At 42.5% G+C, this 26,357-nt stretch overlaps 2 protein-coding genes across 6 annotated transcripts in view; both read right to left on the bottom strand.

Moving 5' to 3' along the window:
• The window catches only part of LOC115171821 (cytohesin-1), a 112,905-nt gene extending 101,796 nt beyond the window's left edge, over positions 1-11,109 (bottom strand). The window contains exon 1 of the mRNA XM_029728991.1: positions 10,819-11,109. Coding sequence (XP_029584851.1) covers positions 10,819-10,837 — 19 coding nt within the window. The 5' untranslated portion in view covers positions 10,838-11,109. The remainder of the gene's footprint in view (positions 1-10,818) is intronic.
• A 1,832-nt stretch (positions 11,110-12,941) lies between these two features.
• Positions 12,942-26,357, bottom strand: part of LOC115171820 (ubiquitin carboxyl-terminal hydrolase 36-like) — a 34,428-nt gene continuing 21,012 nt past the window's right edge. For 3 of the 5 annotated variants that reach the window (XM_029728983.1, XM_029728985.1, XM_029728987.1), the window contains 7 exons: positions 25,976-26,224; positions 20,722-20,852; positions 19,693-20,397; positions 18,172-18,365; positions 17,285-17,476; positions 16,989-17,104; positions 12,942-16,631 (listed from right to left, as the gene is read on the bottom strand). In XM_029728983.1, the coding sequence (XP_029584843.1) occupies positions 16,500-16,631; positions 16,989-17,104; positions 17,285-17,476; positions 18,172-18,365; positions 19,693-20,397; positions 20,722-20,852; positions 25,976-26,224 (1,719 nt within the window). In that variant the 3' untranslated portion in view covers positions 12,942-16,499. The remainder of the gene's footprint in view (positions 16,632-16,988; positions 17,105-17,284; positions 17,477-18,171; positions 18,366-19,692; positions 20,398-20,721; positions 20,853-25,975; positions 26,225-26,357) is intronic. The other 2 variants (XM_029728984.1, XM_029728986.1) reach the window with 1 other exon arrangement.

The following is a 26,357-nucleotide window of genomic DNA, read 5'->3' as shown; positions in this document are numbered from 1 at the left end:
ACTTAATTTTTATGCTGATGATACTGTTATTTACTGTTGTGCCTCATCTCTTACAAAAGCTTTCCAGAACTTGCAAACTGCTTTTTATACTGCCTTGTGTCAATTGAAGCTTATCCTCAATACTGACAAAACTTCACTAATGGTGTTTTCTAAAGCAAGAAATAGATCTCTGAACCTTTCACCTATTACTACCTGTCAGGGCAAGGAGATTGAGGTTGTAACCTCATATAAATATCTTGGAATTTTGATTGATGATGGCCTCTCTTTTAAAATGCATATTCAACAACTTACAAAAAAATGTAAGCTGAAATTGGGATTTTATTTTAGGAATAAGGCTTGTTTTTCTTTTGAAGCCAGAAGGAGGCTAGTATCAGCTACATTTATGCCTTTACTAGACTATGGGGATATTTTATATATGAATGCTTCCGCTCAGTGTTTGAGATCAATTGACACCCTTTACCATGGTGCTTTGAGATTTATTTTAAACTGCAAGACCCTTACGCACCACTGCACTTTGTATACCAGGGTTGGCTGGCCTTCTCTAGTCACTCATAGGCTCAGTCACTGGTATACTTTTATTTACAAAGCCATTTTGGGTTTACTACCTTTTTATTTGGCCATTTTTATTGTTCAGAAATGTGGTGGGTACTCTCTTCGTTCACAGGACTTTATCCTGCTAACTGTTCCAAATGTTCGAACTGAATTTGGTAAAAGGGATTTTATGTACTCTGCGCCATCGTCTTGGAACGCCTTACAAAATACTTCTAAACTGGAAGAACCCGGATAGGTATTTTTAAATCACTGATGAATGATCTTGAGTCTGATTCCCTGACTTGTCAATGTTTTTAATTTGCTGTTTTTGATTTTGTTATACTCTTGTGAATTCTATGGTTTTTACTAGATTACTTGTAATTTTTCATGTTGTTTGTCTGTAATTTTTGTAATGACTTGGTGCTGCCTATCCTGGCCAGGACGCTATTGAAAAAGAGATTTTAAATCTCAATGAGCCCTTCCTGGTTAAATAAAGGTTAAATAAATACAAATATTTACTGAGTACTGTTCTGTGTAGGTGGATTATTTACTGAGTATTTACTGGGTAGTGTACTGTGTTGGTGGACTATTTACTGAGTACTATACTGTGTATGTGGATTATTTACTGAGTACTTACTAGGTATTGTACTGTGTAGGTGGATTATTTACTGAGTACTGTTCTGTGTAGGTGGATTATTTACTGGGTAGTGTACTGTGTAGGTGGATTATTTACTGAGTACTTACTAGGTACTGTACTGTGTAGGTGGATTATTTACTGAGTACTATACTGTGTAGGTGTACTATTTACTGAGTATTTACTGGGTAGTGTACTGTGTAGGTGTATTATTTACTGAGTACTTACTGTGTATGTGGATTATTTACTGAGTACTGTTCTGTGTAGGTGGATTATTTACTGAGTATTTACTGGGTAGTGTACTGTGTAGGTGGATTATTTACTGAGTACTTACTGAGTACTGTACTGTGTAGGTGGATTATTTACTGAGTACTTACTAGGTACTGTACTGTGTAGGTGGTTATTTACTGAGTACTGTTCTGTGTAGGTGGTTATTTACTGAGTACTGTACTGCATAGGTGGATCATTTACTGAATACTGTTCTGTGTAGGTGTACTATTTACTGAGTATTTACTGGGTAGTGTACTGTGTAGGTGGATTATTTACTGAGTATTTACTGGGTAGTGTACTGTGTTGGTGGATTATTTACTGAGTACTTACTAGGTATTGTACTGTGTAGGTGGATTATTTACTGAGTACTGTTCTGTGTAGGTGGATTATTTACTGGGTAGTGTACTGTGTAGGTGGATTATTTACTGAGTACTTACTGAGTACTGTACTGTGTAGGTGGATTATTTACTGAGTACTTACTAGGTACTGTACTGTGTAGGTGGATTATTTACTGAGTACTGTTCTGTGTAGGTGGATTATTTACTGGGTACTGTACTGTGCAGGTGGAGTATTTACTGGGTACTGTACTGTGCAGGTGGAGTATTTACTGGGTACTGTACTGTGTAGGTGGATTATTTACTGAGTATTTACTGGGTAGTGTACTGTGTAGGTGGATTATTTACTGAGTACTTACTGAGTACTGTACTGTGTAGGTGGATTATTTACTGAGTACTTACTAGGTACTGTACTGTGTAGGTGGTTATTTACTGAGTACTGTTCTGTGTAGGTGGTTATTTACTGAGTACTGTACTGCATAGGTGGATCATTTACTGAATACTGTTCTGTGTAGGTGTACTATTTACTGAGTATTTACTGGGTAGTGTACTGTGTAGGTGGATTATTTACTGAGTATTTACTGGGTAGTGTACTGTGTTGGTGGATTATTTACTGAGTACTGTTCTGTGTAGGTGGATTATTTACTGGGTACTGTACTGTGCAGGTGGAGTATTTACTGGGTACTGTACTGTGCAGGTGGAGTATTTACTGGGTGGCGTACTGTGTAGGTGGAGTATTTACTGGGTAGTGTACTGCGTAGGTCGAGTATTTACTGGGTAGTGTACTGTGTAGGTGGATTATTTACTGGGTAGTGTACTGCGTAGGTCGAGTATTTACTGGGTAGTGTACTGTGTAGGTGGATTATTTACTGGGTACTGTACTGTGCAGGTGGAGTATTTACTTGGTACTGTACTGTGTAGGTGGAGTATTTACTGGGTACTGTACTGTGTAGGTGGAGTATTTACTGGGTAGTGTACTGTGTAGGTGGATTATTTACTGGGTACTGTACTGTGTAGGTGGATTATTTACTGGGTACTGTACTGTGTAGGTGGAGTATTTACTGGGTGGCGTACTGTGTAGGTGGAGTATTTACTGGGTACTGTACTGTGTAGGTGGAGTATTTACTGGGTAGTGTACTGTGTAGGTGGAGTATTTACTGGGTACTGTACTGTGTAGGTGGATTATTTACTGGTTACTGTACTGTGTAGGTGGAGTATTTACTGAGTACTATACTGTGTAGGTGGATTATTTACTGGGTACTGTACTGTGTAGGTTTGGGTGAATTCCAGTACACTGAAATTCTAATTCCAAATCTCTTCAATGGTTTCAATGAGGAAAATGTGTAATTGGAATTTGGTGTAGTTTCTGAATGGACTGGAATTGAAATGGAATTGACCCCAACCCTGCTGAGTACAGTGGTGTGGAGGTGGATTATTAACTTGTTTTTGGAACTCCACACACCAGCCTAGCTAGCATCCCCCCGGTGACTCAAAATAGCAGCTGGGAGAAAGCAACAACAGCCCTCCTGATCCACTGATGTTCTAAGCATCACAAGAGACTGCTTACACAAGTAGGATAGCTTAGAATAACTACGGAACACAGTGTCAGGGTACAGCTAGCCAGCAGAGGAAGAAACTCCTGCACAATGGTTATCGTGAATGCTCCACAAACGTCTTAGGGACAAATGCTAACTTCCATTTAAGTCGAATTTTCACATAGAACCTATGGTTTGGTCAGGGTACCTTACCTTCATCAGGGTAACAAGTTTAACATGTTAGTTAGCTCGTCCCTGTATATATACACTATTCTATCCTACCTATTCTTCAGGTATACTATATATTATATCAATATATGCTGTTCATAATGTCTATACATCCCATCACACATACTCATTAATTTTCGCTATTTCTACATTGTATTATAATAGTGAAGACATCAAAACTATGAAATAGCACATATGGAATCATGTAGTCACCAAAAGTGTTAAACAAATCAAAATAGATTTTATGTTTGAGATTCTTCAAAGTAGCCACCCTTTGCCTTGATGAAAGCTTTGCACACTCTTGGCATTCTCTCAACCAGCTTCATGAGGTAGTTACCTGGAATGCATTTCAATTATGAGGTGTGCCTTTTTTTTTATTCCCCGCAAACCCTACCACCGATCACCCAATTGGAGTAAACTAATAAACAGGTGTGCCTTATTAAAAGTTAATTTGTGGAATTTATTTCCTTCTTAATGCGTTTGAGCCAATCAGTTGTGTTGTGACAAGGTAGGGGTGGTATACAGTAGATATCCCCATTTGGTAAAAGACCAAGTCCATATCTCAAATATAAAATATATTTTGAATTGTTTAACACTTTTTGGGTTACTACATGATTCCATGTGTTATTTCATAGTTTTGACGTCTTCACTATTATTCTACAATGTAGAAAATAGTAAAAATAAAGAAAAACTCTGGAGTGAGTAGGTCTGTCCAAACTTTTGACTGGTACTGTATATATATTTATACTCTGGACTCCGACATTGCTCGTCCTATTATTTCTATTTTTTTAAATTCCATTATTTACTTTTAGATGCGTGTATGGTTGTGAATTGTCAGATATTACTGCACTGTTGGAGCTAGGAACACAAGCATTTCACTACACCCGCAATAACATCTGCAAAACATGTGTATGCGACTAATAAAATTTGATTTGTCCCTTGTGGCTTAGACAGAGGTAGACAGCACGTGCAGACAGAGATAGACAGGCAGACAGAGGAGGAAAGCGCCTGCAGACAGAGATAGACAGGCAGACAGAGGTAGACAGGCAGATAGAGGCAGACAGAGATAAACAGGCAGACAGAGATGGACAGGCAAACAGAGATGGACAGGCAGACAGAGATAGACAGAGATGGACAGAGGCAGACAGAAGCAGACAGAGATAAACAGGGAGACAGAGACAGACAGGCAGACAGAGATGGACAGGCAGACAGAGATGGACAGGCAGACAGAGGCAGAGTTGTGTATTTCAGAGAAGAAGTGAGAAGAAAGATCAACTAACTGATTCACATCCGCTTCAATGTGACAGTTACTTTTTCTCTCTCATTTTCAGATGTTTTCCCTCGTTCTTCATCTTTCAGGTCCTTCTTTCAGACCGTGTCTTTCTAACCACAGCGGGTGGCTATATGCGCTGCAGGGAGTTTTGGGTGGCTGATTTCGTGATTTCTGTCTGAGAGTGTTTTGCATATGAGAGGGAAGCAGTGTTTAAAATGTGCTGTCTGTAAGAGCCCTTCTAATCTCAGGTCTCCAGAAATAAGTCCAAACAGCTAAACTCCGCCTGAGGTGAGATGACTGAAGTAAACAGGCCCAGCCAACCACACGTCAGTCATTCTGTCTAGAAGGCGGTGCTATCTGTCAGAACGACGTGCTCAGCCAACCACACATCAGTCATTCTGTCTAGAAGGCGGTGCTATCTGTCAGAACGACGTGCTCAGCCAACCACACATCAGTCATTCTGTCTAGAAGGCGGTGCCATTTGTCAGAACGATGTGCTTGGCCAACTACATGTCAGTCATTCTGTCTAGGAGGCGGGACCATCAGTCAGACTGACAGCATGAGAGAAGGGCCACAGGAACACCAACAGGAATAGGCAGGGCCTGCTGTCGAACAGCTGTAACCACGGCAACCACACACACACCTGAAATCACAACAGCAACCTGAGCCACTGACTGTACTTCCTCTGTGGGTGCACTTCATCATGTAGAAAGAACTAGATATTGAACATATTAAACAGTATCTAAAACACTATCTGAGACTGTAGCATTAAACAAGCAGACATGACCTTTACTTTTCCTCTGACATCAAAGTAACAATGGAATATAACCTTTTCCTGTGACATCACAAAGTAACAATGGAATATAACCTTTTCCTCTGACATCACAAAGTAACAATGGAATACAACCTTTTCCTCTGACATCACAAAGTAACAATGGAATACAACCTTTTCCTCTGACATCACAAAGTAACAATGGAATATAACCTTTTCCTCTGACATCACAAAGTAACAATGGAATACAACCTTTTCCTCTGACATCACAAAGTAACAATGGAATATAACCTTTTCGCTGATATCATAGATGTGGTAAAGAGGTCAATGGAACTTGACTAAAACGATGGAAATCCCATGGAAATACGTGGGGGAAAGAATCCAAATCTCCTCATTGCCACTAGCAAAATTTGCCTAAATTTAGGCTATTGTTTATATTTCACACTATGTTGAGGTACAAATCGGAGCATAATGCTTATATGGATGTCAACTCCAATACATATTCATGTCATCGTCACCAATCAACTGCATTACAGTTAAATATGACTGACTACCAACACCGATTTCTCTATGCTAGCTATCCTACCAGCTTATACGAAAAGGAGTTAGCATTTAGCAGTCACTACTTCTAAACCTGAAAAGGGACTACTTCTAAATGTTATGCAGTGAAAACAGCCAAATATATCAAAAAGGGACTTTAGTAACCACATTGTGGGCCTGTTACAATACATCAATCATGACAGATTTGATGAATATCCACTTTGTTAGATCAGATTTGTTGAATGTGCGCCAATCCGGCATCCGTCTTTTATCCCCCACAGTCTGCATTCCATTGACCTCTTTACCGCGTCTATAAAGTAATACTGAAATGATAAAGTACAAATGGACTAAAACCTTGTTGATATCGCGAAGGAAACAATGCACTATAACGTTTCTCTGACATCACAATGCAAAAAAACTAATTTCCAATTCACACATGTAATGTGTGAAATAGGACAAATACAAACACTCGCTTATATTTGTTCTATATGAGTATTTTACACGTTACAAGTGTGAATTGTAAATGTGTTTTTTTTCTCCATATCCCAACACCCTCAGAGAGTGGGGTAATGGCCAGGGCAGACATTATCAACGGCAACCCTGGAGCAATTAGGATTAAGTGCCTTGCTCAAGGGCAATATTTTTTGGTTGTCTCTGGATTCGAACGAGCGACCTTTCGGTTACTGGCCCAACGCTCCATTTCGCTAGGCTAAGGAACATAGTCAAAGCCGCGAAGGTCGTACGCCATAAAAGTAACACAAGACGGCGTGGAAGCTAAGGCTAAATTAAGCAGCACAGCCATGCATAAAAAGGTCTCAGTCTGGTGTCCCGAGAGGGCGTGTTAGGGTTGACGGTTGGTACCTAGCAACTTCCCCCTCTGCAGAGTAAGTAAGGAGACCCAGGAAAGGATGGCAACAGACTGAGAACATATTCTCTGAAGATGCAACATAAAATATAAAACTAGGCTAAACAATATGTCTTTGTCTGACTGGATTAAACACACACACACACACACACACACACACACACACACACACACACCTTGAGCGAGAGCAAGGATTACTTTTATCCTCTCTCGGGAGCCTATAGTTATGCTGAATAATCAAAATGCATTACAGAAAGAGGATGATGATATGACATTCTTACCAGTGGTTTTGACAGGAGGCTTGTGTCCCAAATGGCACCCTATTCCCTAAATCGTGCACTATGTAGGGATTAGGGTCCCATTTGGGACGTAGCTGAGGAGTGTCAGGGACATTGAGTGGGTCTGAATGTGCTGACTACATTCTTACATCCTGTCTCTCTTATTCGTCACATCACAGCTCATTATTACATAAGAAAAGTAAAGAAGTCATTTTAATTGAACCCCCTGTCATAAGGCCTACATTAGACTGTCATAACAATGACATAACAGTTGCCAATCATGACTGTTGGTGTCAACTTAAGACAAGACTTATATTACACTGTCATGACACAAGCCATGAATTAGTTGAACCAGTTTGCTGACCTGACCTACATTGTTGTGTCACTATAACGTCAGTTGTAATTTCTCAACTTCAACCGTTACAACTGCTCATGACTTAAGCTACTGTATGTCATGTGTTTATATGCCTCATGACGGGGGACTCAAGTAAAAGTATAACCGTAAAGCAATAAAGCATGCAGCACAAACTGTAAGATAAGTGACTGATGGTAGTTTAGTGGGAGGACCCTGAACCTCAGCCAACACACCACTCCCACTGAGACAGAAACAGCCAACACACCACTTCCACTGAGACAGAAACAGCCAACACACCACTCCCACTGAGACAGAAACAGCCAACACACCACTCCCACTGAGACAGAAACAGCCAACACACCACTCCCACTGAGACAGAAACAGCCAACACACCACTCCCACTGAGACAGAAAAAGCCAACACACCACTCCCACTGAGACAGAAACAGCCAACACACCACTCCCACTGAGACAGAAACAGCCAACACACCACTCCCACTGAGACAGAAACAGCCAACACACCACTCCCACTGAGACAGAAACAGCCAACACACCACTCCCACTAAGACAGAAACAGCCCTCTACAGCCAACACACCACTCCCACTGAGACAGAAACAGCCAACACACCACTCCCACTAAGACAGAAACAGCCCTCTACAGCCAACACACCACTCCCACTAAGACAGAAACAGCCCTCTACAGCCAACACACCACTCCCACTGAGACAGAAACAGCCAACACACCACTCCCACTGAGACAGAAACAGCCAACACACCACTCCCACTAAGACAGAAACAGCCCTCTACAGCCAACACACCACTCCCACTGAGACAGAAACAGCCAACACACCACTCCCACTAAGACAGAAACAGCCCTCAACAGCCAACACACCACTCCCACTAAGACAGAAACAGCCCTCTACAGCCAACACACCACTCCCACTGAGACAGAAACAGCAAATGATATCTTGCAATGAGGCCATTGCAGCCACCAGCTTCTATTTTCAGATGCATTAGGGAATCAGCAAGCTAACTAATAAATAATTGACATAATCAAGTCTCCATAATCAGGAGCATGATGACGACCCCATGGAGTCAAGGAATGACATCATCAAGGATGACTCTCCTGAAGTGTCAGATGATCTCATGCATAGCATTTAACTTCCTGTAAAGAGATCACTTTACACTGGGGCTTGTTTATCTGGTGCATGCATCACCAGACTAGTATATGGCTGGACTGAAGCAACACACAGCCTATACAGTACACTCGGAAAGTATTCAGACCTCGACTTTTTCCACATTTTGTTACTTTACTGCCTTATTCTAAAATTGATTAAATAGGTTGTTTTTTTCTCATCAAGGACATTGAGACTTGTCCCGAAGCCACTCCTGTGTTGTCTTGGCTGTGTGCTTAGGTCCTGAGTGCTCTGGACCAGGTTTTCATCAAGGATCTCTGTACTATGCTCCGTTCATCTTTCCCTCAAACCTGACTAGTCTCCCAGTCCCAGTCTCCCATGCCGCTGAAAAACATCCCCACAGCATGATGCTGCCACCACCATGCTTCACTGTAGGGATGGCATTGGCCAGGTGATGAGCGGTACCTGGTTTCCTCCAGACGTGACGCTTGGCATTCAGAGTTCAATCTTGGTTTCATCAGAACAGATAATCTGGTTTCTCTTGGTCTGAGAGTCCTCCAAACAGGCTGTCACGTGCCTTTTACTGAGGAGTGGCTTCCATCTGGCCACCCTACCATAAAGGCCTGTTTGGTGGAGTGCTGCAGAGATGGTTGTCCTGGAAGATTCTCCCATTTCCACAGCGGAACTCTGGAGCTCTATCAGAGTGACCATCCGGTTCTTGGTCACCTCTCTGACCAAGGCCCTTCTCCCCTTATTGCTCAGTTTGGGCAGCCAGCTCTAGGAAGAGTCTTCATAGTTCCAAACTTCTTCCATTTAAGAATGATGGAGGACACTGTGTTCTTGGGGACCTCTCTGACCAAGGCCCTTCTCCCCTTATTGCTCAGTTTGGGCAGCCAGCTCTAGGAAGAGTCTTCATAGTTCCAAACTTCTTCCATTTAAGAATGATGGAGGACACTGTGTTCTTGGGGACCTTCAATGCTGCAGACATTTTTTAGAACCCTTCCCCAGATCTGTGCCTCGACACAATCCTGTCTAGGAGCTCTACGGACAATTCCTTCAACCTCATGGCTTGGTTCATGCCCTGTCAACTGTGGGACATTTACATGTTAGTCATTTAGCAGACGCTCCGTACTGGTCCCCCATGGGAATCAAACCCACAACCCTGGCGTTGCAAACACCATGCTCTACCAACTGAGCCACACGGGACCTTATGTAGACAGGTGTCCAATAAATTGAATATACCTCAGGTGGACTACAATCAAGTTGAAGAAAGATCTCAAGGATGATCAATGGAAACAGGATGCACCTGAGCTCAATTTCAAGTCTCATAGCAAAGTGTCTGAATATTTATGTAAATAAGGCATTTATGTTTTGTATTTTTCAGAAATTTGCCACAATTTCAAAAAAACGTATTGCTTTATGATTATGCGGGTATTGTGTGTAGGTTAATGAGGACAATTTTTATTTCATGAATGTTAGAATAAGGCTGTAACGTGACATGTGGAAAAAGTGAAGGGATCTGAATACTTTCTGAATGCATCTATGTATTGATGCAATTTAACGAAGAATCTGACAAAACTTAAGCATATTTATTCGTATTCATTCAGTTTTTCTATAAAAACATATTTAAAAAAAAATGGAGTCCCTGGGAGTCCCATTGAAATCAAAGGAGCCCTGCTTTGAGTGCCTATATAGATTTATATGGTTCCCTATGGAAAATGTCCCATATTCATCCCTGGCGCAAAGCTTCACCATCATGATGTTCAATAATTCAGCATGTATGTCTTTTTATAGCCCATGAATTCCGACCGGACTACCTGTGCTGTTCATCAGGTAGCCTAAACAACATCCGCCAATCTTGAACTTGACACATCGGGACTGTATGTAGCGTGACATGAATCTAGTCGACTTGTGTGTTCATCACGCGCAGATCATGGCTTTTGGTAAACCTAGAAGCGAACGCTTTAAACCTAACACTGAATTAACGGTCATGTTTACTGTAGACAGGTGTTTACACGCGTGAGTATGCGTTATCTATATGAAGTGACGGAAAGATAAACAACCTACCATAATTCTCCCCATCCATACTGATGCTGCTGTAGGCTTCAGTTTCTGGAGCTCCCTCTGCTGCAACCGATATCTCCAATACGTCCGCCCACGCTTGTCCGCTTGTCAGTCTGCCTGGATGTACCCCTCCCTAAAGTCCCCAACTGATTCGAAAGCGGTTTTTCCTATTTCTTCTATTCCTGCTGAAACTAAATCGGTTGTAAGTTGTGTACAGTAGCTAGGTATGCAGGCAGAGCTTTGAGAACATCAATCCATCCAAACAGAGAAACAGCACGATCATGGCCCCTCCTTTCAGAGGTGATGTCACACGCTATAACTTCATTTGTCAGATACTATGCCATTTTACTCATTTATATAATTACTGTTGTGAAGAACCAGCACACTTGGCTCAGAAATAAATGTGTCGTTGCACCTGCATGATGTCGGTGACATGCATTATTTAGTGAAATATATGAGATCCCATGTTAATATTCAGACTTTTATGACACTAAAATAACAGTCCATTCGGAAAGTATTCAGACCACTTTACTTTTTCCACATTTTGTTGTTACTGCCGTATTCTAAACTTCATTAAATGTTTTCCCCCCCAATCTACACACAATACCACAATGACATAGCAAAAACAGCAATTTCAAAATGTTCGCTAATTTATAAATAAGGGGGGGAAAGGAAATATCACATTTCAGTAAGTATTCAGACCCTTTACTCAGTACTTTGTTGAAGCACCTTTGGCAGCAATTACAGCCTCGATTCTTCTTGGGTATGACGCTACAAGCTTGGCCCACCTGTATTTGGGGAGTTTCTCCTATTCATTTCTGCAGATCCTCTCAAGCTCTGTCAGGTTGGATGGGGAGCGTCGCAGCACAGCTATTTTCAGGTCTTTCCAGAGATGTTCGATCAGGTTCAAATCCGGGCTCTGGTGGGGCACTCAAGGAATTGAGACTTATCCTGAAGCCACTCCTGCGTTGTCTTGGCTGTGTGCTTAGGCTCGTTGTCCTGTTGGAAGGTGACCCTTTGCCCCAGTCTGTGGTCATGAGCGCTCTGGAGCAGGTTTTCATCAATGATCTCTCTGTACTCCGTTCATCTTTCCCTCAATACTGACGAGCCTCCCAGTCCCTGTCGCTGAAAAACATCCCCACAGTATGATACTGCCACCACCGTGCTTCACTGTAGGGATGGTATTAGTCAGGTGATGAGCGGTGCCTGGTTTCCTCCAGACGTGACGCTTGGCATTCAGGCCAAAGAGTTCATTCTTGGTTTCATCAAAGCAGAGAATCTTGTTTCTCATGGTCAGAGTCCTTTAGGTGCCTTTCGGCAAACGCCAAGCGAGCTGTCATTTTCCTTTTACTGAGAAGTGGCTTCTGTCTGGCCACTCTACCATAACAGCCTGATTGATGGAGTGCTGCTGAGATGGGTGTCCTTCTGGAAGGTTCTTCCAAGTCCACAGAGGAACTGTCAGTGACCATCGGGTTCTTGGTCACCTCCCTGACCAAGGCCCTTCTCCCCCGATAGGTAGTCTCGGTCGTTCCAAACGTCTTCCATTTAAGAATGAATGATTCCACTGTGTTCTTAGGTAGCTGCAGAAATGTTTTGATACCCTTCCCCAGATCTGTGCCTCGACACAATCCTGTCTCGGAGCTCTACTGACAATTCCTTCAACCTCATGGCTTGGTTTTTGCTCTGACATGCACTATTAACTGTAGGACCTTATATAGACTGGTGTGTGCCTTTCCAAATCATGTCCAATCAATTGAATTTACCACAGGTGGAATCCAATGAAGTTGTAGAAACATCAAGGATGATCAATGTAAACAGGATACACCTGAGCTCAATTTCAAGTCTCATAGCAAAGTGTCTGAATACTTATTTCATAAGGTATGTTTTTTCAACTAAATTAGCAAAAATGTCTAAAAACCTGCTTTTGCTTTGTCATTATGGGTTATTGTGTGTGTGTAGATTGATGAGGGAAAAATAATTTAATCAATTTGAGAATAAGGCTGTAACGTAACAAAATGTGGACAAAATTAAAATGCAGTCTGATATTCCATTCAGGCTTTTGATGGTTAGTAGAAAATATGAATATTCATATTTTCTACTAACAAAGAAGCAAGACCAGACACCTATTCTCACAAAGTCATAACTTTATTGCACCTGTATAGCTAATTACATTATCCATTTTGGTAAGAGTCACTTTTCATTATGAAATGTCTCTCATTGGTCTGAAAAGGCGGTGCAAAATATAGAACCATCAATGCAAATATGACATGGATCAGTCACACCAGTATAATGTCCTCGTGTCAGTTTCCTTGAGAATCAAACATGTCCTAAAGTTAATTTCACAGTCAACATGAAACACATTCAATGGAACTGGTGATGAAACCGCTCTCGTACTGTATGACACTACAGTAACAAGATGTCATCGTATGAAACACGCACATATGAACATCCATCTGCAAGAAATTAAACTTTCACAATCCCCCACCAACCCAAATACAGATTTCATCCGTATCTTTTATAGCACATTAAAGATTTGTGAAAAGTTTCTTTAAATTATTTAACATTATCAAATAACTATACTGTTTAAGCTGACATCTCTAGAATGAGAGTCAATGGGTGGCTAGAACTAAACTAGCCTCGTACGAATCATCCTGATGTTACAAGCTTGCATTCTGTTTGTGTAGCAGATCAGATCAGGATGGTTTGTACGAGGCTAGGTCGACGCAGGGATGACGGGGAAAGCATGGGAAACACCAGGTGGACTGTACAATCTTCTACACTGGCAAAGCGGTTTTGTTAATTGATTATCATTTATGATCTATTTATAAAAATCGGTGCCCAGATAAAGTGGAAGATCCCATGTTTTCTCCCCCCAACCTCCCCCAAATATACTTGTAGAAAACAGTATCTTCAGGATAAAAATGGTGGTGGTGTGTAATAAAATGTGGACCTGGCTAGAAGGTTGGTTGTACATGAGGGCTGTAAGGTTGGGGGATGGCTGGGTACATCAGGTTCCAGATGACCAGTTAGTTGGACTGTCTGTGGGTGATTTGCATAGAGTACAGATTGGGACAATGATCATGTACTAATAGCATATACATCAACTTCAAACTAACAATGCCTGGGGCAACGCATGTAATCTAGCCTGGCCCCATATGTCTGTGCTGTATTTCCAACATTTACAATGGCCATAGGTGTTGGCCAAACCACACAAACAGATCTGGGACCAGCCTACATGTAACTCTTTATCTGGGATAGAACACACAAAGAAATAACTGTTGGTTCATATGGAGGCCCAAAATTCATTCAGAAAACACATGATGCACAACAAAGCTGAACTCCACTGGTGATGGGAGTTACTAAACAATGGTCAACAACCCAACTTTTAGTTAGAGACCAGGGACCAAGGACTTGACATTTTGGGAATAACAAGCAGAAGAGATGCGCAATTAGCTTCACTCATGACCTACTATAGATGTCTAGGGTTGAAAAAAGTTCAAAATTCAACACCCCCACCCAGAATCACACTCATACCCTCTTTCGCAAAACAGAAATGGGACTATTTACCAGAAAGGAGAGCAAATGGATTAGAAAGCAGATGAAACAATGATATGTCTAATACATTAAAAGGTGGATTATGTGGTGTTACAAACAGGCAAAGCCTCGATGTTATGGTTACAGTCCCCAACTTGACCTGGAGGTAGAGACATCTGCCTATGAACTTTGCAATTAGCTGATGTAGCGGCAATTCATATTCCAGCATCACTTGGTGTTAATCGACCATGACATTTTCTATTCTGACACATCTACCAAATTACATAATATTCAGAACCATCAAATTAAATTCACCCAGGAAAGAAAAAAGAAACCTATTAGGGACGCAGAACTGAATATACTGATAGAGGAAACTTCAAATACCACCATCATGCATACAATAATCAAGAAGATTAAACTAAAGATGGAGGCCTTTTGTCTGCTTGGGACAGGCCTGTGACTCCTTCCCCCTCCAAATACATGCTTGTAATATAACAGTACAATCAGAATATGTAAATGTCTCAGCAGCAGCCACAGTGGGTCAGTTTTATCAAGTCATGTAGAACATACCAAGGCATCGTGGCAAAGAAATCACACAGAATTAGAAAACATAAAACCATAAAAGTATCAATCATTCAAACAAACTAAAAGAGATCATGGGATTAAAGCCAATCAGTTATCATGGTTTCACGATTTGCGGTCCTGTTCATGTTTCGTATCTTTTAAAGGTGACTTGGTGATTGTGCTGATAGTGATAAGCGCGAGATGGTCACCACACGTCTTCACATAGAGAATAGGCCATATGAGTCAGGAGAACAGTATTCAGAGCATTCACCTCTATTGGCCCATTGTCCTGCAGCACAACGGTTGTAACCAGTGGGGTATTAGAGGGTAAACGCACGTAAATGTTTTTGTATTTTGCCCGAGCGTTTACCCACCATTTGTGGCAAAATGCATTGAAGAAATAGGGAGTGTTGTTTTACTCAGCAGGAACGGCGATCAACGTTTACCCAACTATTTTTCTTTTTTTAAACACTAAATCACTGGTCGCAACATTTTAGAATGTTCAGAGAAATAGACTGTGTAGAACAGAATGATTTTCTATAGGAAGTCATTTCAGCTCTATACATTACTATAATTCAAAGTTCTGAATGTTTCGCCCACCTGAACACACGGCTGGGCGAAGAGAGACAAGTGTCTCCCTCATAGGTTTCAATACATTTAGCTGATGGTTAAGGGTTATCTAGCATACATTATACAAAATCTCTCAGCTCATCCTTTCACACAGATAAATGCTATATGGTGCATGCCCCATCCTTTGATACTAGCTAGAAAATCCCACAACTGTCCCCTAGAGTAGCCCAACCATGTCAAATTCCTAACATGACTTGTTCTGAATTCCTAACATAAACGATATACATGTCATTATGTCATCTGTGTTATTACCACAGATGGAAGCTCAGCAGCATCACAGTACGGTAAATCCATCATATTCCATGAGCAGCTTGAGCACCATATACTGAACAATATTTTCATATCCATCTGAGACAACGGTGTAGAAGCAATGGTCAACTCATTGTTGCTGAACCCTGGCTGACGATGGTAACATCACAGCTCGTGTTGGTCAGCTCACCAGACTCGGTCATCCAAGGAAGTTCTATACTGAAGAGACTAGCACAGATCAAAGATGGTCATCATCTCTCCCGAAAGCTGTGTTGTTCTGTCAACTGGCCATGGTCTCTCGTATTGCAATCAGGGTATGAACCGCCAAACAATCAAAAAAAAGAGTAACATTGTTACAGTGGGGTCACGTGTCGTCACTCTAGCTCAGTTGTACTGTATGTGGCCAAACATCCATTCTGGCTGGCTCAGTGACTGTATCCAAACATCCATTCTGGCTGGCTCAGTGACTGTATCCAAACATCCATTCTGGCTGGCTCAGTGACTGTATCCAAACATCCATTCTGGCTGGCTCAGTGACTGTATCCAAACATCCATTCTGGCTGGCTCAGTGACTGTATCCAAACATCCATTCTGGCTGGCTCAGTGACTGTATCCAAACATCCATTCTGGCTGGCTCAGTGACTGTATCCAAACATCCATTCTGGCTGGCTCAGTGACGGTATCCAAACATCCATTCTGGCTGGCTCTCAGTGACGGTATCCAAAGCCGGTCTTCTTAGCGCCGGGTGTGACCGACCACATGCTCCGCCGGTCCTGGATCTTCTGGAAGATATTGCCGCTCCTCTTCTTCTCTCGCTTATACTTTTTCATTTTCTTCACCTGTTCATACACACAAGAAATGTTAACACCAGAGGTAACAGAGGTAAAATGTGCCGGAACCAGTTAGCGGTGCATTCCAAGGCATGGTTCTAGGAATAGTTAAGCCAGAAGGAGCCCTTCACCCATACTTTAAATGCAGAGCTAACTGGCGCATTCAGTTTCCACTAGGACTCTAGTGGAAGGCCAGGAGATTCAGGATGTTGCTAAATATCCGCGATAAAACTTTAAACAGCACCCTAGGTAAGTCAAAAACAAGCTACAACTGAAGTATCCCTTTAACGTAATGTATTCTGTTGAAACAATCACTATGTGAAAACAGCTTTCCACGGGCTTGTGTGTCTGTGGGTGCCCTCTCACCTTTCCACTGTCAAAGTCCTCGTCCCACTCATCAATCACCGTGTCGGTTCTGGCATCGCGGGTGTCGTCAATGGCATCCCTACTGATGGCAGATGCCTCTCCCTCCCAGCTGAGGACTGGACACACCCACCCCCCTCAGTCATTACAGCGCTACGCACAACAGAGGTATGAGCTGCTACTGCCATTAGTCTCCCAGAGAGACTTTGCTAGCTACATAAATAACTTTATATTACAATTTCTTGACTCCACTAGAGGTAAAGTGCAACCTTGAGAATGTCTTATGTTCTAGATCTCACCTTGGGTTCCATAGGCTTTGTCCAAAGAGTTCTTCAGGAGCTCATCAACCACTCCACCACTCCTCTTGCCATCCCAGACCATGGGGGCTGGGCGGGGGACATCCCCAGGCCCACCCTCTACTGCTTCTGCAGCGGGGGCCTTGGAGCGCTTGTAGCCATCCTTAACCTGGCTGTCCCACACGATCACTCCAGCTGTGGTGGGGGGGAAGGAGTAGAGTGAGGTGAAACATTCACAACCAGGGACAACTAAAACCAGATATAAAGTAGCTAGAAAAGATAATGGACCTATAGTTTTATATAATATATTCTTTGAGAACTAACAAGCACCAAAATAAAAGCTCGAGAGTCAGGAAGAAATTAAAATTCCCAAAACAATTAATGTAGCAGCATTTTGTATTATGTTTAAGCAAAAGACCAGCAGTAACCATGACCAAACGCATGGAATCACAGGAAACTTTCAAACTAAAACTTTTTCTAAGCTCTATGGAGAAATATGTTGAATTGCAGGAAACAGGCGGAATGTTTTTTCCCAGCTACAACGCCATGAGGGAGGGCCGTAAATGTACGGGCCGACCGCGCTCATTGCCACGCCCACCACCTACGCCCCTTTTTTAATCCAGACATTTGCAACATTTGCAGATGCAACAAAAAGAGCAAACATAAAACAAAATAGTGAGCCCTGGGAAATGTAATAATGTATACATAATTTACATAATGCAAAACAAAGATAGAGCCTAATCAAGAGATATTGCCCACAGGAGTTCAAGTCCTGAAACCATATTTGGGTATGAGTTTAGAAAAGTTTTGCCAAATAGGTTATGCAAAAAATGGGTAAGACTGGACTGTTGGCTTCAGTCAATGCAGCAGTGTGTGGTGTGTGGGTCTACCGGTGCTCTCCGCAGTGCCCTTCTTAGGAAGGGCCTCCGCTGCTTCAGTGTCGCTCCTCGGGTCGTCGGAGCAACAACGTCTGCTTTCCTCCCACCGTTTCACCTCTTCTTTTAGCCTGCGCTTCTTCTTTAACTTCTTTGGCGCAGTAGAATCCCCAGCGCCGTTTTCAACAATCGTGTCCTTCGTCCCAGAACTGTTGTACAAAAAAAAATATTTATATTTTCAACGTGTCAATGTGCAAAGAAACTGGACATTTGGTTGTATTTTCTCCCATACCTCCCATGTAAGAATCCATATTGGTCAGGGTAGGTTTGACCCAGTGATACATGCTATATGTGGCTTCCAATACATTTAGCTAATGTCTTGGCATCACAGCCTTTAAGATATCTATCCATCTATCTATTTTAGTACCAGTCAAAAGTTTGGACATCTACTCACTCCAGGGATTTTCTTTATTTCTACATCGTAAAATAGTGAATGCATTAAAACTATGAAATAACAAATATGTAATCATGTAGTAACCACACATGATAAATCTTTTTTTTGGGGGGGGGATTTGACTCTTCAAAGTAGCCACCCTTTGCCTTGACAGCTTTGCATACTCTTGGCATTCTCTCAACCAGCTTTATGAGGTAGTCACCTGGAATGCATTTCAATTAACAGGTGTGCCTTGTTAAAAGTTACATTTGTGGAATATCTTTTCTCAATGTGTTTGAGCCAATCAGTTTTGTTGTGACAAGGTAGGGGTGGCATACAGAAGACAGCCCTGTTTGGTAAAACACCAAGTCCATATTATGGCAAGAACAACTCAAATAAGTAAAGAGAAACAGTCCATCATTACTTTAAGACATGAAGGTCAGTCAATCAGGAACATTAAGAACTTTTACAGTTTCTTAAAGTGCAGTCGCAAAAACCACTATGAAACTGGCTCTCATGAGGACTGCCACAGGAAAGGAAGACAGAGTTACCTCTGCTGCAGAGGATAAGTTCATTAGAGTTACCAGCCTCAGAAATTGCAGCCCAAATAAATGCTTCAGAGTTCAAGTAACAGACACATCTCAACATCAACTGTACAGAGACGACCGTGAAACAGGTCTTCATGGTCGAATTGCTGCAAAGAAACCACTACTAAAGGACACCAATAAGAAGAAGAGACTTGCTTAGGCCAAGAAACACAGCAATGGATGGCTAATTTGAAGAAGCACAAATATATTTAGATTTGTTAAAAAAATGTTGGGTTACTACATGATTCCATATGTGTTATTTCATAGTTTTGATGTCTTCACTATTATTCTACAATGTAGAAAATAGTCAAAATAAAGAATCCCTTGAATGAGTAGGTGTGTCCAAACTTTTGACTGGTAGTGTATGTATTATTTACTTTTTGATGCGTTGGACCTTTTAACTGAAATGTTTAGTGCTGCAGGTCTAAAGCTACATGACCAGACAGACAAATAATAGTACTCTGTAATGCATGTAACGTTTCTAGCGAGAATATCACAATAACATTTCAAAGTGACCTTTCTGAAACAGAACGTGTTGTTGTTGCTTCCTCCGGTCCCTCCTCCAATCTCCTTTTCTTCTTCTTCCTCCTCCTCCTCTTCATCATCGTCACAGTGTCCATACTCTGCTCTCCTTGATTGGCATCACACTGGAGAACCACTGGAACCAACTGGAGCTTACTCTCAGGCTGGGGATGGGGCTGCTTTGGTTGTTCCAGGGCTCTTTTGTCAGGGGGGCTGAGTTGCCATGATCCCCCCTGACACCAGTCCTCCTCTTGGGCCGGCGGTGAAGCCTCCAGATGAGACTGGACCCTTTCCCTGTGGTTCTCGGCTGTATCTCCATCCTCTTCCTCCCGCTTCCTCTTCTTTCTCCTTTTCCTCCTCTTCCTCTCACTGGCCGGTTCAATCAGTTTGGGCTCAGCGGGGATGTCTGGGATGACGGAGGCCGGTGCTGGCTCTCGCTCTCCGCCTTCCATCTCAGAGTGACGCCGTTTCTTCTTTTTCTTCTTTAAGGAGGTGGCGGAAGTGCTTGGGCCAGGCTCTGACAGACTGGGGGTCTGGGTAGGTTTAGGGCTCTTTGGAAGGTGGGTCTGAAGCCCATTGGTTTTTGGAGAGAGGGTGGAGGTTGATTTCTGGGGACTCTGATGCTTAGATGGGATGCCTGAGTGGACATGGTGGGCTGCGGGTGGAGATTGCAGTTTGGGTGAATGGAATGGACCAACCCTGAGAGGGGAACGAGAAGAAAATGTTCAAGAACAAAATTGGAGAAATTCAAACCATCCAGCAAAATATTGAACAATGTGTGTTGTGTCTTGTGTCTTGTTTCAAAGTTGACCAATGGGACAGTAAACCAGTGAGAACTGGGTGATGTTCAGTAGAGCATACCGTAACAAACTGCTTTGAAATGGAAACAGAATGCAGTGTTTCTAAATTGGACAAATTCAGGTAGTACCACCCTGTTTTACTCAGTTTAATATAGTTCTCCTGTTTGTGCCTAACTATACACAATGCTGTGAATGGTCTGTTGAGGGGGGTGGGGGGTCGTACCTGTGACTGTGAGTGGGTGAGGTGGAGGCGAGGTTGTTAAGTTGAGCAGGATGCGTGCGGTCACTGGACGGATGGCGTGGCAGGTGAGGGTGTTGAGCCTCAGTGCTGCTCGGACTCCGGCTGCGACTGGCCTGCAGTTATCGACAAAAATAAAAACTTGGTGGTCTAAAAGAAAATTGCCATGAACGTGACAAAAAAGGAGGGATGATCAAATAAGGAGGAAGGAATCATTGTAAAGACGGATGGAAGAACAAATTAACAAGGGAGAGAGAAAAACAGGAGAGGATGGTATGGCAGAGAAGAGTTAGAAATGGTTAGAAGAAAATAATTGGAACTAAAGAGACAAAACATTGTAAAAAGAGGCAACTACTAATACAGGGCTGTCTGACCCTTCCTGGAGAGATGCTGTCCTGTAGGTTTTCACTCCAACCCCAGTTGTTACTAACCTGATTCAGCTCATCAACAAGCTAATTATTAGAATCAGGTGTGCTAGATTATGGTTGGAGTGAAAACCTACAGGACAGTATCTCTCCAAGAACAAGGCTGGAGAGACCTGTACTGGAGTATGTGGTTGGTTAGACAGGAGAATAGGAACACAGACAGTGTACTAGTCCTGCATAGGGCTGGGCGGTATACAATATTTTACTATATACACACACACACACACACACACACACACACACACACACACACACACACACACACACAGGTATTGATGCATGGAGCAGTTTGAGTTTTTACCTTCTATAACCATTTCCATGTTTGGTTTGTTAAATGTGGTACACAACTCCAGCACGTATAATGTTTACTCCTTTTGCTACTTGAGTTTAATACTAATGGTGACGGAAGAGATGGCTGCCATTTTACGGGCTCCAAACCAATTTGTATTATTTGTAACTTATTTTGTACACAATGTTTCTGTCACCGTCTCGTATGGCCGAAAAGAGCTTCTGGATATCATAACAGCGATTACTCACCTCATACTGGACAAAGGTTTTTTTCATTAACGAGGCGGACACGAAGGATTTACTTACGACCGAGATATAGGGGTCATAGGTCGGGGGGTGCCTTGTAATAATCCGACGAGTGGGTAACCCGCCTCTATCATCAGTCCTATTTTCCAACGTGCAATCATTGGATAATAAACTGGATTAATTCCGATCAAGACTATCCTACCAACAGGAGATTAAACTGTAATATCTTATGTTTCACTGAGTTGTGGATGAACGACGAAATGGTAACAAATCTAATTTTATTAGTCACATGCGCCCAATACAACAGGTGTAGACCTTACATAGAGCTGGCTGAGTTTTTCGTGCATCGGCAAGATAGAACAGCTGCCTCCGTTAAGACAAGTGGTGGACGTCTGTCTATTTGTCAATAACAGCTGGTGCACCGAATCTAATACTAATGAAGACAATGTTTTGCTCGACTGAGGTAGAGTATCTCATGATAAACTGTAGACCACACTATCTATATTTTTTGTAGCTGTCTATTTACCACCACAAACCAATTCTGGCAATAAGACCGCACTCAACGAGCTGTATACGGCCATAAGCAAATAAGAAAATCCTCATCCAGAGGCGACGCTCCTAGTGGCCGGGGACTTTAATGCAGGGAAACTTAAATCCATTTTACCCAATTTTCTACCAGCATGTTATATGTGCAACCAGAGGAAAACTATAGACCACCTTTACTCCACACACAGAAACGCGTACAAAGCTCTTCCCCGCCCTCCATTTGGCAAATCTGACCGTAACTCTATCCTCCTGATTCCTGCTTACAAGCAAAAATTAAAGCAGGAAGCACCAGTGATTCGCTCAATACGGAAGTGGTCAGATGACGCAGATGCTAAGCAACAGGACTTTTTTGCTAGCACAGACTGGAATATGTTCCGGGAGTCTTCCCATGGCATTGGCGTATACCACATCAGTCCCCTGCTTCATCAATAAGTGCATCGATGACGTTGTCCCCACAGTGACCGTACATGCATAAATATCCCAACCAGAAGCCATGGATTACAGGCAACATACGCACTGAGCTAAATGGTAGAGCTGCCGCTTTCAAGGAGCGGGACTCTAACCCGGAAGCTTATAAGAAATACCGCTATGCCCTCCGACGAACCATCACAGGTAAAGAAAGCATCAATACAGTACTATGATTGAATCCTATTACACTGGCTCCGACACTCGTCGGATGTGGCAGGGCTTGCAAACTATTAAGGACTGCAAAGGGAAGCACAGCCATGAGTTGCCCAGTGACACAAGCCTACGAGCACCTCGAGACAAGCAACTCTGAAGCATGCATGAGAACACCAGCTGTTCTGGACTACTATGATCACACTCACCGCAGTCGTTGTAAGACCTTTAAACAGGTCAACATTCACAAGGCCACAGGGCCAGACGGATTACCAGGACGTGTACTCCGAGCATGTGCTAACCAACAGGCAAGTGGCTTCACTGACATATTCAACCTGACCGAGTCTGCAATAACTGCATGTTTCAAGCAGACCACCATAGCCCCTGTGCCCAAGAACACCAAGGTAACCTGCCTAAATGACTATCGATCCATAGCACTCACATCTGTAGTCATGAAGTGCTTTGAAAGGCTGATAACGGCTCACGTCAACACCATTATCCCAGAAACCCTAGACCCACTCCAATTTGCATACCGCCCCAACAGATCCGCAGATGACAATCTATTGCACGCCACACCGCCCTTTCGCACCTGGACAAAAGGAACACCTACGTGAGAATGCCATTTGTTGACTACAACACCACAGTGCCCTCAAAGCTCACCACTAAGCTAAGGACCTTGGGAATAGTCACTTTACCTCTACCTTACACCTCAACTATCCTGTGCCCCCGCACATTGACTGTCCCGTTACCCCCTGTACATAGCCTCGTTACTGTTATTTTATTGTTGCTCTTTAATTACTTGTTTTTTCTATTTTCTTTTTTTCATGTTTATATTTGTTTACTTCAGTTTATTTAGTAAATCATTTAAGATTTTTTCTTAACTGCATTGTTGGTTAAGGGCTTGAGATTAAGCATTTCACTGTAAGGTCAGCATGTGGCAAAATATGATTTGGGTCATCCCCCCTTGCTGCTCAGACTGCTGCCAACCACACCCTGCCCCGCCACTCAAGGACAGCAGTTGCTCGACCACAGAGTCACGAGAACTTTCTCGCCATTCACTTTGCATGGTCAGATATAACAATGTTGGTGACATGCTGCTGTCCACAAGTGTTATATACACTATTCGTTTGTGTATCTTACTGTCTGCAAACTACAACCTGTTAGTGTGTCTTTTCTTAGCAAGGTGTTGCTTAAATAATTTGTTAGCCGCTAATGCTAAATCGCTAGTTAGCTGGCTAGCTAACTAAATGTACTAAGTAGAAGAGCAAACCTAGCTAGCTAATACTGACTAGTACCAGTGCATGCCTAGATAAGGTACCGTTGCACAAACATGCTTATCAGAGAGGAATAGGCGACGCATGAATACGTTAGCTAGCTAGCTACATGAAGTAAGAAAACATCTAATTAGGGTCACCAGGAAACACTAACTTGTTCCTACCCTGTAAATAATTCCTCCCTGGTTTATTCATTCATTGTCATTTCAAAACAACGTATTCAAGGTGCTGTCCACTATATTACAACTACTATATTCCAACAGTTCACCAATTAACTAGGCCTATATTATTTGCCCATATCATGCTGCGTGGCACAGTGTGGAGTTGGATTGAATGGTATAAATGGAGAAATTGAAATCACTTATAATTTGTGTTGCTACCCTAGGGTCATCAACTACTCAAAGCATATTTAGATCTTTTATTTTAACGATTATTCATAAAATACTGTAAAAGGGATATTTTGTCCATATCGCCCAGCCCTAGTCTTACAGTAGACTAGCTGGTTGGTTTGATAGGAGAACAGGAACAGTGTACTAGCTTTACAGTAGACTACAACAGATCCAATACAATACAATCAATTTCATAGGATAAAAGCGAACACCTTATTTTAAGAGTTAGGGATAGAGGTGAAGGACGGCAGCAGGCAACAAGGCAAAGACCAGGGAAAGCAGCTGTATTGCTGATAGACTATAAATAGGGCCCTGTGTTTTGGTTGATTATGTCATATGACCTGGATCTTAACCTTTGTTTTAAGCCTTTTCCAGAACTTAGAATTAGACCAAAAATGTACACAATTGTCTGAGGATGGTGCTGGACCATCTGACATAAAAATAAAAAAGGATACAGTTTGATGAAACAGCTTTAAATAAAAAATAAAAAGGTTGAACTACATGTCATGTGACATGATTAACCAAAAGACAGGGCCCTAACTATACAGACTAGTAAACTATGATTAGGCCTAGCCTATTTTCCAGTGCCGCGCCACCTGTGTGAGCCAGTGCTTACTTGCACCAGAAAACTTTAAAAACAGACGCAACATACTACTTCCTGTTACACCTGCGACAAAGATCCAACGTCAATCTGAGACTGGCAAATTTATCCACAAGGTGTTTACAATCAGAGACAAGGTGTCTTCGTTTTAAATCGAACACAAACCTCTCTCGCAGTAGTCAGTACTGGCTTGCCCAGACAGCGCTGTAGTGGCTAACATGCTGACCAGACCGGACACATCTCATGTGCGAGCATTGCAAAATAAATGTATACATGCATTCCATCATTGGACACACACCGCTCGCAGCCAGGCGCTAAAATAGAAATGTGTTCTAATTGTGACGCTCAATGCGCTTCAAGTCCTGCCTCTCCCATCTCCTCATTGGTTTTTAGGAGCATATACCCACGTGGGTGACTGAAAGATGAACTGAGGTCCACACTCCAGTTGGTTGTGGTAATGCACCTTAAAGTTGATTGCCAACCGCCATATAAAGTCCAAAGAAGAAAAAGCGGCCTGAAGGAAGGAGAGATGACTAGAAATGAATTTGGTTTACCGTTTTATCGGTGGATTAATTGTCGGAGTAGAGGACTTCGTGCGTTTCAGGTAAAATAACATCCCAATGTTGATATCCCAGGACAAATTAGCTATCAATAGCACACTAGCTAGCTAAATTGCCATAATGGTTTAATGCTTTTCGAACAGTCCCCAAATTAATAATTGGTTCAGAGTTTGTTTAGCTATTTCAACCTCCGTGTCCTGATCGCATCAGGTGTCAGTGTATAAAATCAACTTGCGCGGTCTGGTCAGCAAGCAAGCGGCTACTGAGCCATTCACGGCGCCGCTAGTCTCACCTTCTTGGCCGACAGGGCCAATTTCTTGGCGGGCGGGGGAGACGTGGTGCTGGTGGGTGAAGATGTGACGTTGTTGAGGGCCAGGGGTTTTAGCTTGACGGTCTTCTGCTCCTCCGTGCCCACGCGCTCCACACTCTTGGCAGGGGAGGCCATGCCGTTCGAGATGTTCCTAGGGGGGGTGGACGTCCCAACAACCGGCGCACTTTTGGTACCCATGGAATCCTGGATGACAATAGCAAGCATTTGGTTCTGAAGAATAAGATGACCGAAAACCAATGACAGACAAACTGACCATCTTATATCTGTATGGTAAATCCAGTATAACATTAACATGACTGGGCTAAAGAGTAATGGGAACTATTACATTCTGAGTGAGGGAAGT

Source organism: Salmo trutta, chromosome 32 (genome assembly GCF_901001165.1).
Source record: "Salmo trutta chromosome 32, fSalTru1.1, whole genome shotgun sequence".
Taxonomy (NCBI): Eukaryota; Metazoa; Chordata; class Actinopteri; order Salmoniformes; family Salmonidae; genus Salmo; species Salmo trutta.
This window is presented reverse-complemented; position numbering and strand designations above follow the sequence as displayed.